Source organism: Falco rusticolus, chromosome 9 (genome assembly GCF_015220075.1).
Source record: "Falco rusticolus isolate bFalRus1 chromosome 9, bFalRus1.pri, whole genome shotgun sequence".
Taxonomy (NCBI): domain Eukaryota; kingdom Metazoa; phylum Chordata; class Aves; order Falconiformes; family Falconidae; genus Falco; species Falco rusticolus.
In genome coordinates, this window is record NC_051195.1 from 41536103 (window position 1) to 41549312 (window position 13210).

At 38.1% G+C, this 13210-nt stretch overlaps 1 protein-coding gene across 5 annotated transcripts in view; it reads left to right on the forward strand.

Moving 5' to 3' along the window:
• The window catches only part of CDK5RAP2 (CDK5 regulatory subunit associated protein 2), an 83342-nt gene that overhangs the window by 40689 nt on the left and 29443 nt on the right, over nucleotides 1-13210 (forward strand). For all 5 annotated transcript variants that reach the window (XM_037398947.1, XM_037398949.1, XM_037398948.1 and 2 more), the window contains 6 exons: nucleotides 3115-3210; nucleotides 3932-3979; nucleotides 4614-4801; nucleotides 6942-7407; nucleotides 10608-10875; nucleotides 12299-12415. In XM_037398947.1, the coding sequence (XP_037254844.1) occupies nucleotides 3115-3210; nucleotides 3932-3979; nucleotides 4614-4801; nucleotides 6942-7407; nucleotides 10608-10875; nucleotides 12299-12415 (1183 nt within the window). The remainder of the gene's footprint in view (nucleotides 1-3114; nucleotides 3211-3931; nucleotides 3980-4613; nucleotides 4802-6941; nucleotides 7408-10607; nucleotides 10876-12298; nucleotides 12416-13210) is intronic.

A 13210-nucleotide genomic window follows, 5' to 3' on the forward strand; every position in this document is an offset into this window, starting at 1 on the left:
TAAAATATGATATATTAACCTGTGCTAGAATGATAATACTATGGAGCTCAAAAGTGAAAGGATGCAAAACTGAAACTTTTTAGTTTAAAAGGTACCATTTTATCAATCTTGACAATAAATGGCAACCGGGATTTCAGGTTATGGTTTGTGACATCAATGTGTTTTGCATACTAATAACCATTGTAAAAAAATGCAAAGTTCTATTTCTTGTGTGTATTTTGGGCTAGAATTTGTTGGCAGGTAGTGCTGAGATGACACTGACATATGTGCTATAAGAAGAATTTGGACAGACACAGGAAGATGTAGCCTTCTCAGGTTCTTAAAACATATCCATCCTTCTTTTCCTTCACAAAGCCGGAGCACAGATCCGATGAGTCTGCATGCTGGTGCCTCTGCAGGGCATCTCCCAGTGGTCTGACAGGCCCTAGTACTCTATTTCTTGGCTTCATGTTTGTGTTGGGAGGGAGGCAGAGGAGAGAAAAAGGTTGTTTTTGTCCTGTCCTCTGAACATCTGCTTTCTCTGAGAGAAGCAGTCTCAGTGATTTCAGCCTTCAGGGCTCCAGGGATCTTTGCAAACCAAGCATATCAGTGGTTCATTTAGGAAAAACATTCTCAAGGTTTTCAGTCTCCAAGGAAATACTTTAAACAGGCAGGTTATTCTTGGTAGACTTTTTTTTCTGGCCTTAAGACACTTATTTTCTTTTTAATATTTTGTTGAACATTAGTTTGTATTCCTTGGAGCACAGAAAGTTTCTTTTCAGCCTCTCAGATACAGGACCATAGGACCAGGCTCAAACTGCAGTCATTTGTTGTAATAGTGTGCTATATCCTGTTGGTCTTATGTCGTAGTTTCTAAGAATCTAGACTTCTAAGAATCATCACTTACCAAAAAATATATTGGCCTGGGAAAAGCATATACTAAAAATGTTGAGTCATAACAGGTAGTTGCATTGAGTGGATAAATTATGTGTGCAAGTGTATTTTGAATAGACAAATTCAGGGTTTGTCCTGAATCTACACATGGAAGATTAAAGCTTAACAGTTTTTTTATTTTTGTAATAGTTAGTGTTATCGGACTTTTGGCATCCCATGATTACAATGGAAAGATCATTTTAAAATGCATGCCCACGCTATATACCACAATTTTGTCTGTGTCTTCCTTCGGTTTTCAGATTGTCTTTACGTTGTGTTGTCCTAGAAAACCAAGTCTGAGTGAGAAATACAAAAATAATTCAAACGTGACTTGGAAGTTAGTTTTCAATATAGATTTCTAATAGTAAAAGGCAAATACATTAATATGCTGCACCATCCAGTTTCTGCCTTTAAAATTCATATTTAAAACCATTAGAGCTGCTTATACTGCTAGGGTTTGGAAGATAAAAAGGTTTTTCTCATTTATTTCACATATATATACACACACACACGCACACATGCACCCATCTTCTATGCATACTTAATTTAAAAAAATCAAAACCCACACATGCATTCAAGTCCCAGTGTTCTTAGGAAGCAAAAATAATGCTCCTTGCAGAATCCTGTTTGTCTGCGGCTGGGCTGACATGCTGTGAGCCAAGACTTTCCAGCATGTGATACTGGGGAAGCAGGTTTCTCTTTTCATGCCGTAAGTTTCAGCACTGTGCTGTATATCCATCGAAGCTATAAATATCACATCCATGACCCCTAGACACCAGTTTCTTTCATTCCAGTCCATCATCTGAGTCTCTGTACCTATAATCCCAATTTTCTGTAACTATGCTCAAGATTCATCTTTTCTTGTCTTAAGGTAATTTTTCTTTAGGCCAAGTCACACCAAAATATAACTGTTATACACACCGTGCTGTATTATTGCCACAGGGGCTTTAAGGCTAAAATTTTTATCCCATGCAGGTTTGGATCCTCTGTGTCAGTGCTGTATCCTACCTACAGTTTAGCTGTAGCATCGTTGATATTTACTGATGCTTTTGCACATTTCCACTATTTAATGAGATGTTAGCAGCAAAGGTCTTAAATAACTGTCTTTTTCTATTAGATTGGGAAATGTGACTATGGACCAAGATGATAGAAATGTCCAGTCTGGTCTTCTCTCAGGGGAGTGGTGGAGCATGGTAACTGCAGGTCACTCGTGGTGGATCCCAAAATGGGACGTAGGACCAGCCTTGTACTCGGGTTGTCTGACAGGCTGTACCAGAACGTGGCTACTGAATATAATAATTCTTTGTAAATAAGCAGTTTTATGATGATCAACATTAAACTGACATAGGCAAGGCTAAATTCTGTCCTCGCCTCCAGAGCAAGCTGAGTAAAGGAGGTGAGTTGTAAGCAAAGAGAAGACGTTCCCTGTGAACCATGTATAAATGAAGCTCGCGCAGTTGTGGTCGTTGCTGCTGCTGAGAGAGGAGCAACGTGCACACCTCGTCCCTTGCCCACGGGTCTGTTGCTGGGATGTAACATCCAGCAAACCAAAGGGATTCTGGTCTTACTGTCAGTAATGCTGGTGACAGGACTTCCTCCTCCTCCTCCTTGCTCAGGAAGTATTAGTGATGGGAGGTGGATTAGGTTCTGTGGAAAATTGGGAGAAAAAGATGATTTGGCACCGTTTGCTACAAATGGGCAAATCTAGGCAAGACACAGCAGATTGTAACCTTCAGTGTTACAGTAAATCTTTTTAGTGTACAGCAAGCTACATGTGCTTTGTTTTGAAAGCATCTATTTCTTGGATGCTGGAGAAGAGCCTAAATTGTGTAGCAAATGAAAATAAATTCTGGAAATTGGAAAATAAAATAGGCACAATGAGAACATGACTGAAGATACAGAGGTCCTTTGCCGGAAAAGGTTGTGATTTTTACATTTTTTGTAAATTCTGAGGAGAAAGGGTTAAATAAAAATGAAGGAATGTGTAAGATACAGTTTCACTGTATTTAATATGAGTAATTCCTGGGTTTTAGATTAATTTTCTTTGATCTTGTTTAAGAAATCTAATTCTGTGTTTGTTACTTTGTATTACAGGCTTTTTTTATTTTTCTTTTAAGACATGTCACTGACTTATTTATGCATGTTTCATATCACAGTATTTTTTTTGTGCTACATTTTCATGTCATTCCATACTTTGTGTAGTGTCTTGAAATAACAGAGGAGCCTGTGATGCAGATGGAAGATGGTGACAATGACAGGAAGATGCAGAACAGTCAATTTTCTGAGAGGGTCAGTCAGGTAGGACTCTGCTCTGGGTGCATTATGTTACAATACTTTCTTCTCTGCATGCCTTTAAAAGTTTATATTTTCTTAGAACACAAAGTCTTTTACAAACAAAATATACTTTTCTTGGTATCTGATTTCGCTTTCAACTAATAGTTATCCTGAAGAGTTTCTGAAAGCTTATTCCTGTATTTTTCTGCTGCTAGGGTTTTGCAGTGAAGATAGCTTTCGTTCTGGTCCTTGTTTTCTCTTGTTCAAGGACTCATAATCTGCCTTAATAGAGATGACATAAAGTCCCTTGGAACTATGTTTCTTTACACACACACACCCCACCCCACCCCCAATCTTCAGCTTTGATTGCAGCCAGGCCTATAGTACAAATTGTCTCAGATCAACTCACTGCTATGATTGAGGAAAAAATGCTGTATATTCAGGGTTGAAATACTTGATGTGTTGGTAGCTTGTTACCTGTGTTTTCATATGTACAGGAATCTGCTGTCCTTTTCCTCTATCATTCAAAAGCAATGTAATATAAAGCATCATGGAATCATAACATAATTCACATTGCAAGGGACCTAGAGGATCATAGAGTGCAATTAAAGTTGAACCTTTCTGGTTTAAAAATTATAACTTCCTCAAATATGACACAAAAAGGGGCATTTTGGTTAGTAATGTTGAAGAATAATGATGTTCTGTTCTTCAAAATTTGTAATTTCTGTGTTTCTCTGTTTACTAGGTATGCCTTCAAGTTTCCTTGGATTTTCCTTGTGAGGTGGATAAACAGGTAAGTGATGTATTGTAAAGGTACTCCTGACTTTTAAACATCTGAACCCCTCGCTGCTGATGTCTGCTGATGGAAATTGTGTCCAAATGGGCCTAGTCTGAACTCTCACGTAATTGATACGGAAGACTTCCATTGATATAAATGGGGGTTGAATTACTGGAGAGGTCCCCTATGGAAATTTCCTAGGACACTTCTATAGTGTTGCATACAAAAAGTTGGCAGTTTGTAAATACTTCAGGTTGCATCCTGTCCTGGCCATCAGGGCTTGCGTCTGGGGATCCCAGGACAGAATTTTGTACTGTAAAGACAGATGATTCAAAGGTGAACTAATAAAAAGTTACCTGCAATCTGCAGGCAACGTTCCAGAAGTTTCATACCTCTTCATAGATAAAGACCTTCAGGGAAATCTACTTACTACTTACTAAACAACTGATCACTATGAATTAATCATATGAAATAGATGTTAATTAGTTTTTCTATTAATAAATAGCAAGTGAAATGTCTGTGGATGCTTCTTAATGTAGATAAAGAGCATCAGGAATTACAAAACCTGATTACAAAAAGATTACAGCCCTGAATTTAATAGAACATTGCATACCTGTGTAATAAGAAAATGTGTGCAATTTTTTAACAGGTAACTCCAGCAGGCCATTCAGAGAGTTTCTGCAAAGACAGACATTACAGGAGTCCAAATAACTCTCAGTTTGAACACGATACAACTGGCAAACTCTTTGGCAGAATAGGAATGAGTGAACATGAAACAGAAGAGAACTTGCTCACATCTCTTTTAAGAGAAAATAGAACATCTGTACTGGAATCTACGTAAGTATGAGGGATGTGCGCTGCTTTTGACAGTATTTCTATTTGAGAAGAGAATAAAGTAATTTTGCTAAAGTGAATTTAGATAATGGCACTGTCTAATTTACCTGAGAGATTGGCAAGGCGCCTTCAGAGCCATTTTAGTCTATCATGCAATTAAGTAATTAGGAAACATACTATCAGTAGAAATCCTTACGAAAAACCCATTACAAGAAAAAAAACTCTCCAAAGTTACTGATATACGAAGCTTTACTATAGGGACTGATTGTTTTCAGGATGGAATCTAGCAGTGTTAAAGGGATCAGATGGTAACAGGTGGTACTTTTATCTGAGAGCACAGGCCGGTGAAAGGCAGTGTGGTGAAGGGGATGGCACTGTACTGCTTTAAAAATTGTAAGTTTACAGAAATGAGGATGGAGGAATTGGAGGTACAATGACTGTTTTACAGGGTTAATTTTGAATGGACATTGCTGTGTGCTTTGCAGCCTTTGTCGTTTCATCTGAACTGCTCGGGCAGAGGTTTGCTCTCTGTCAGCCGCTCTGGGAATCTGGGCCCATGTCCTGCAGCTAGCTGGTTATTCCACTGTAACCACTCCTAGGACTATGCTGAGATGAACCATGTTTTAAGTACTGAGGTCACTTGCTATGCAGGAGAAAATATATGTGTGTGTGTGTGTGTTACATTATGGTTTGATCAGTTCCCATCTGAAATGCTCATGTCCATAGCAACTGGACAATACCAAGCAATAGGCTGTATAGAAAAACTACCCCCTGACTAGTTTTGCTTTCCTCCAATTTCATGCTTACACCACTTAATCTCCTGGTTGAAAACTGAATTAGAGCTTTGGTGGGGATCCTTCTCATTTTCCTTTCCTAGTTCTCTCCATGCTCTAATGACTATGCACGTTACTGCGTGACATTTTGCAGCGCCCGCCTGAGCTGTTCTGCCAGCCAGCCGCAGTGCTTTCCGGAGAGTAATGGGATTGACCTTCCATATCCATTCTGCTCGGCCGTGGTGGGCGCAGAATATCCTGTGGGGTTCCACATGTCAGATCCTGGGTTTGGTCTTCAGGCGTGTCCTGCACTTGACTTTACTCAAGCAATTCTTTATTTTTACATTATTACTGTTTAAAACTCTGCAACAGGCTTAAATGGTCTTAGTTGTCAAAGCACTAGTTAATGGTAAATGAGGAGATGCTACTCCATTAGAAGACTAATAGGTAACATTGTTTTATTTGTTAACTTTACACAGAAGTCTGCTGATGACTGATTCTTTACCACTCTAGTGTGTCATCTTTTCTATGTTCACATACAAATGACCAGATTGACTGGTGATGAGCCTGTACGTTGCACAACTGAATTCTCACTGATGACATCAGATGCCAGAGAAAGATATAAAAAGCCTAGTTAGCTTCTACCATTTCAAACGCTAGCCATACAAATGCAGTTGTTTTAAATGCTGGTTTTTATGTTTAGTGGCACAAACAGCTCTCTATTGGACACATGAAATCGTCTGTAGAATTTGAGGGCTTGCTTAGGCTTTAAATGTCTCTTATTTGGCTTCAGTTTCTCTTAAAACATTGCTTTCCAAACTATTGTCCATGGACCATGAGGTATCTGTGGGGCAGTTTGATGGTCTGTATTGAGCTGTTTTTGCAGGCTTTTGGCTGCTTTCTTAGGTTCCATCTTTCCTGTTATATTAGAAATAGATTAAGGGATAGATTTTCAGAAAAGCTCGACATCTAGCGTCTCCTGTATTTTTGGCAGAATTTTCTTCTTAAGGTAGTTAAATTGGAGTGTAAACTCTTTTGAATATCGATTCATATTTCTTATACTGCTGTGGTAGGTAAGCAATCGATTTATGTACCAGATGCTAAGTACCTGTTCATGAATGGGGAGAGGGGTGGTAGAGCGTATATGGTCATAAACGGGAGAAAAGCACTGATGAGGTAACTTCCCATATAACTCATGTTGTGAAAAGGCTTCAGAAATTCTGTTTGTTAGTGAGTGATTCATTAGCAAGTAAAACGGAATCCCCTGGGAATTTCAAATATGTCAAGATACTGCAAAAGAGTTTCTTAGAAGGTGTTCTTGTTTGCTTAAATAAAAATCAAAATTCATGCCTTCTCTTTCCCGAGTACAGCAGACAAGAACAAATGAAAATTGTAAATGAACTGTTAGATCATCTGAACACAACTGACGAAGAATGTTCAAGTGAAGATATAGAGAAAAAGGATGAAAAAGATCTTAGGCAAATGATTATTCAACTAAGAGCTGAACTCAAGCACTTCAAGCAGGTCAATAAATTCTTAAAGCAGCAAGTAGAATTGAAATCAACTTTTGATGGGAAAGAGAAGCCTTATCCAGATGCAATGCCACAGATTAATAAGGATATTGAGTTGTTGAAAGTGGAATTGAAAGATGCAGCTACACAAACAATGACTTTAGAGAGTAATGTCATGAGAGTCAAACATGAAGGCAAAACAGGAGCCTCAGAAGAAAACCCAGAATATTCAAGATTAAATGCAGAAAGAGAACATCAGCAAGAAAACATGTGTAAGAAGGGTGAAAAGCAAGAAAGACTTCTCTTTACAAGGAGAACAAATGAAGTAAGTTTATTTAAGATTCTCTTTTTGATACTTAGGGAATAGATGTATAAAAGGGAAAAATATGTTTCATTTCTAATACTAAATCTTGCTTTTGTGTAATTTTTAAAATTAGAAAAAGAGATGTAAGCCAAATTATTTTAGATAATTGTTCTTAATGTTCAGAGCTTTTCATCACATACTTCAGTGTGCTTTAGAACGTTAATTAATTGAATTTCAATCCTCACTGGGACCAGATACTAGTAAATATAGCTTTTGGAAAAAGAGAGAGTTCATAGCATAATGGCTTGGTTCTGTACTACCTTGCATCTCTGCATAGATGTTCATAATGTGCGGACCCGGAGCATTCTGAACTGATAGCTTATTAAGTTTGAATGGCAAATGCAGTCTAGAAAATTGAAGGCTTACATAATGTCTGAGAGCATGCTGGTGAAGAGTTAATGGTAGATTTCAACAAACTCAACTCTTAATTTTAGTGTTGTATTAACATCTTATCATTGTGTCTTGCTTTTGGACAAGTGTGACCAGTAGTACTCTATAAAACTGTGGGGGCAGTTCTTCATATTTGTTTGGAGCCTAGGTGCGGTCTGCTCTGTGAGTACAGATGTAACTTGCTTGTGCCAGGTAAGTTTTCAAGCCTTTTGTATGCAGGCAGTCTGTGATCCCAAACAAAGAGGTGGGAAAAGTGTCTACTAAAGAGTTCACGTGTATTGTTTCAGTAGCTGTTATAGAAGTAAAGTTGAAAACTCTTTGAAGATCTTAGCAGAGCAGACAAAAGAGAGAATTGCTTTTGATTTTGTGGACTGCTAATAGAGAATGTTGTAGCACCTTCTGCAAAGAATGGTATCCATGACTTCAGTGATCAAGAGATTTCTGTGAGCTAGCAACTGGGAACAGTTCATTTTTATTCTGGCCTGTTCTTGTTGGGTTCATTGTTCTGAAGGGGCTTGTAAACCAAGAGATGTTGATAGGACTTTGTTCTGTACAGGCGTAAGTGTCTCAGTATAGTTCGAGATTTTAAGGAAAAGATTCTGGCATGCACAGTTGGTCCGTGGCAGACACCCTAGAAAATTCATGCCAGTTTTAAGCAGTAGATTATGATACTCCTGAAACATCAAAACCTAACTCACAAAAGTTATGTCTTGTTTCACCAAATGATTTACACGTAATCAAAACCTATCTCAGTATCTTCAGGTGCATTCTTGGTCTTTTAAGGTTTCATTCCTGCAAGTAAATTTTCTACCTTTAAAAAAAAAAATGTTTGGGGAGGAAAGAGGGTAATAATAGAAATGCTCTTGGGCCGTTTTTAATGTTCGTAGTCTATTTGGTCTTTGGTCATTCATGGTTGGCAGGTTGGCTGCAGCGATAGCTGTCCCTGCATCTTTGGGATGCCTTGGCTAGTCTGGACAAGAAGGAGTGGATGAGCTTTGCCATCGGTTCGTGTCGGCGCTGTTCAGGGTAGTGCTCCAGAGACACACAGGCGAAGAGATGAGGGCAGGTGGAAGTCAGTCTTAGAGTAAGGGTGGGTAGCAGAGGGAGAAGGGGTTTGGGGACCTAGCTGGTCTCTTAGTGAAGATTTGCTTTTGATGCCTTGCTTAAGAACACTAACGATGTCTTTGAGCTGCTGGTCTGTCTTCTCGGGAATGAAGGACGGTCTGTGAAGGCAGCGAGTAAAGGCTTCTCTACCCCCCACAGGGAACAGCTAGAGTTCTTTCTGCAATTCTCTTTTTTCTCAAGTTCCTGTTTTCACTGAGTTTTGAAATACTGTTTTGATTCATCATTTTCCAGATTCCTCTCCAGTTTAATCAGTCGCAACCTCAATGCAATCCCTGAGTCAGTTGCTTTAAAAGCTTTGTTTGGACTAATGCAGTGTCTCTTTTGCTTCTGAATGGCTTTTGTAAATAATTTCATGTAGCCAGCTGAACTGGACTTTGGGTAATCTGGGTGACGTATATGTCTGTACAACAACCCTGAGACAGCTGAAAATTGCTTGACGTTATTAGTGCAGTTTAGTAAAACTAGCAGGAAGTTCATCCTGCCCGGATTTATTTTTCAGTCTCCAAATGATATTGTAGTCATGTATGTACAAAAAGAATTGAGTATGTCATTAGGAAAATGGAACTTGCTTTTTATTATTTTAAATTGTGTAAAGACTATAATTGCTAAGAAATGAATGTGGAAAGGTATTTCAGAATACATTGGGTGGTAAAAGAAATTACGGGATTTACGCCATTGGTGAAGCAAATGAACAGCAAAAAACTATACTAAATCTATCTGAAAATTCCATTATTGATTTTTATTATTATTACACACAATTCCATAACTCTCATCAACATATAGCATGTTTTTATCTTTTTGGAGATAGCACTATTTTATGCTCTGTGGTTTAAGCAAGGACACGTTCATTTTATGCAGAGACTTCAAAAGGTGAGAGGCTAAAATGTAATGACTTAAGAAATTTAACTTTTCCCCCAATCTCCAGTGATGGAATGTCTGTTACAGTAGGAAATGGGAATCCTGCAGAAGCAATGTGTGAAGAAGCTATTTTTGTTCATAAAGAATTTCTCTGGCAGAATAGATTTCCTCTGTGGCAGATGCAAACCTATGTTGATTTTCTCAGTGGCAGGAAAGTGGGCTGGTATGTAGTAGGGCCTGTTGGGTGGAGACAAAAAGAAGAAAGGAAAATATGTTCAGGAATTTGTGAAAAATTAGGAGTATCCTCAATTAACAACAACAAAAAAAGGATTTAAGGTTTAAGGGAAACAGTTACTGGGCTGTCAGACATTTATGATATAGACAAGGAGAGTGGGAAGTAGCAGTTAGAGAGAGGTCAGTTTGGTTGAGAAAGTATTTTCCTAGGGCATAAACAAATTCAAAGTTAACTCATATGCCTACTGATTAAAAGCCTTTGCTAGTCAATGGTGTATTTGATGTCTTGCTTCATGAACTGGAAGTCATTCGCTGTGTGGCTGTGGATGCGTAAGTAGCAGGTACTTACAGGAAATCGAACCAGTGGGATAGGGTTTTTTCTCTCTGAATGTTTGTTTTTCATGTTGCAAGGGTGTTGCGATCTTATTTTCAAAACTAACATGACAGCTGACTGCTCTGACAAGAAAATTTCCTGGAATGTTTGTTTATGTTTCCGTTACTTGACTGTTACATGTGAGCTACTGCCTTCCCATTTTGTTCCACGCCTTTTTCAGACTGATTCTGCTTACCTGCCCAAGAAGTCCCGTCTGCCCGTTCTCTTAAGATCAGCCAAACCATTAGGAAACGTGCCTTTGAACTCCTCTGTGCAGAAGTCAGATTCAAAACTACAGTGTTGTACCAGGGCGCCTTGTGAGGGTCTGAAAGCACGTGAAGAACAGAACAATCAATCTCAGCCACAGACAAATGGAGAGTTATTATTGAACCAGTCTGTAACTGCAAACCTTCAGGAAGAGCCTGCACAGGAAAGCACATCAGTGAGAGGTAAATAAAGAGCAGACATAATGACTTGTAATTCTGCTTAAAATACCAGCTTCTTTTCTTGTAGTAAAAAGTAAAACCAGATCATTTTTACATATGTACAATGCTGCTTAATCTTAAGATTTTTGTGGGTAGTCAAATATGTATAGACCTTGAAAACCACCTTTTTTTTCTTTTATCTTTGTTGCTAGAATTTTAAACAGCTTCATATAGAATAGAAAGTACTGTGTATACATCACGTAAAGATTATAATAAATGAGAGTTTCACAGGGTGCCCACACATACACATATATATGTCAATGTTTAGGTGAATGAAAAATTTCCTTTATAGGATGCCAAGTCTAATGAAACTGTCTGTAATGGAGACAGGAGAGTATAAAACTACTGTATTTGTTTATGCTGCATAAATAAGTTTTTCCAATATTCCACTGATCTGTCAAGTCATCTGTGTCTGTTTCCAGTGTGGCTGGGTTAATTTAAAGTCACTTGTTGACAAAGTATCTGGATCGGGAAAGTATGACAAATTGTAAGGCAGAGAACAATGGGTATTATATAAAGTTTTGGAGTGGTAAGAGAAATAAAAATGCGCTTAGCAGTATAGATTAAAAATTGAATAGAGATGTAGAGGATAGGTGAGGGAGAGATGAAGTGTAAATATAAGAAATAAGATTCAATCAAGTAGCAAGTGAGCCACTGTCAAGCACAGAGGTTGCAGAGACTTTGTTGTTAATGGTAACGTTATTGTGGTAGGGGATAGATATGGCACAACTTTACTGGAAATACTTTAAGGTGATGGGACCACAGCAATTAATTCGGTAGGTGCAAAAATCCATGAAGAATTCTGAGAAGGGCAGTACTTTTGAACTGGATCCTGAAATTAATCAGAGCCTGTTAGGACTGCAGTCCTGTGATTGCCTTTCTGCGCTGATTTCTTTACCCTGGGTAACAATTATTTTGCACGCTTAGTAATTCTGGGACTTGATGCAGTGGGAGATTGCAGGAGATTAGTTTATGATCAATGCTCATATTGGCAAAACTTTTTAGCCTTTTCTCTAAGCTTAATGTAAAACATTTAAAAATGCACTAAAAATCGATTAACTGTTACGTTACAAAGGGAACTTGCAAATGTCTGTCTTCATTTGCTGGTAGGAAGCTTTTGCAATTCACGTTCTTAGTACTTAGCCTTATAATTTTAAAGACACGTGCAAATGCTCTCTCATATGACCAGTAGTGTTTGTATTACATTTTCAATAGTAGTTCTTCCTTAGATAATTTTCCCGTTTCAAATTCTAAGAGGGCCAGATTTGGGTTTGTGGGTGTGGGTTTTTTTTGGGGGTTTTTTTGTTTATTTTTGGCTTAACTATCCCCACTTAATTTTTTTTCAGCCACTTACTGATAATCTGTTTTACCTTCCCCCACTATTCAGTTGACTCATTGCTCAAATTGGATAATAGGGAGGTCCAGGTGGAATTGCAAGGTGTTGATCTGGATACAGGGGGCAAGAATGAATATGCGATGGACAGAGATCAGCAAAACTATCAAGGTATAGCATTTATATGGTGTAGTATAAAAAAAAAAGAAGACATTTTAAAACTCTAGTTCCTTCTGAAATGTGCAAAATTGTAAATTACTGCAGGTAATTGTCTCCCTTGCCATTTTTTGTGGGTTTTAAATCTAATTTTCTTAGCTCGTATGGATTAATTGCTCTAAGAATTCAAGCTGGTCTTTTATAAGGGTTATGCTTTCAGAAGGGCCACAGGGATTTATGAGTCCGCTTTCCAGTAAAAATAATGAGTTGTATGCCTAACTCTGATCTCTGTTGCTAATGTCCTCACTTCTGAACTCTTCTCTGAATTAAATGTTTGTTACTTACTGCTTCTGCATCTAGTTCTGAACTATTGGAATGAAGCAACTGAATGATAGAATTTTGCTTATCTGAATTATCTGAAGGCATTCAACTAGGTTGAAACCTAATGGAATCGTTTAATGAAAATGTAAATAGGCTTAACACTGTGTATTACGTGTTTCTGTATCATCCATTAGTCTTCTTCAGGAGGGCTTGAATAACCTGGTTAGCATGTTGTGTATAGAGTACAGAGGATGTGACCAATTTTGTAATCCTTTGTCACATCATTAATTTTATTTGGATAAGTAGCTTCGTTGAAGCCAGTGAGTTGGTTAGCAGGATCGTGCTCTGTGTGTGCCCTTTGTGTGCGCGGACACATATATATGCACAGAGAGCTGGCTAGTTGTCCTTTCATTAAAGGGCAGTGTCTCATTAAAACCATAACCAGTATTCTAATCAGAAATATTTCTTCCCTAACATCTGGTTTTATTT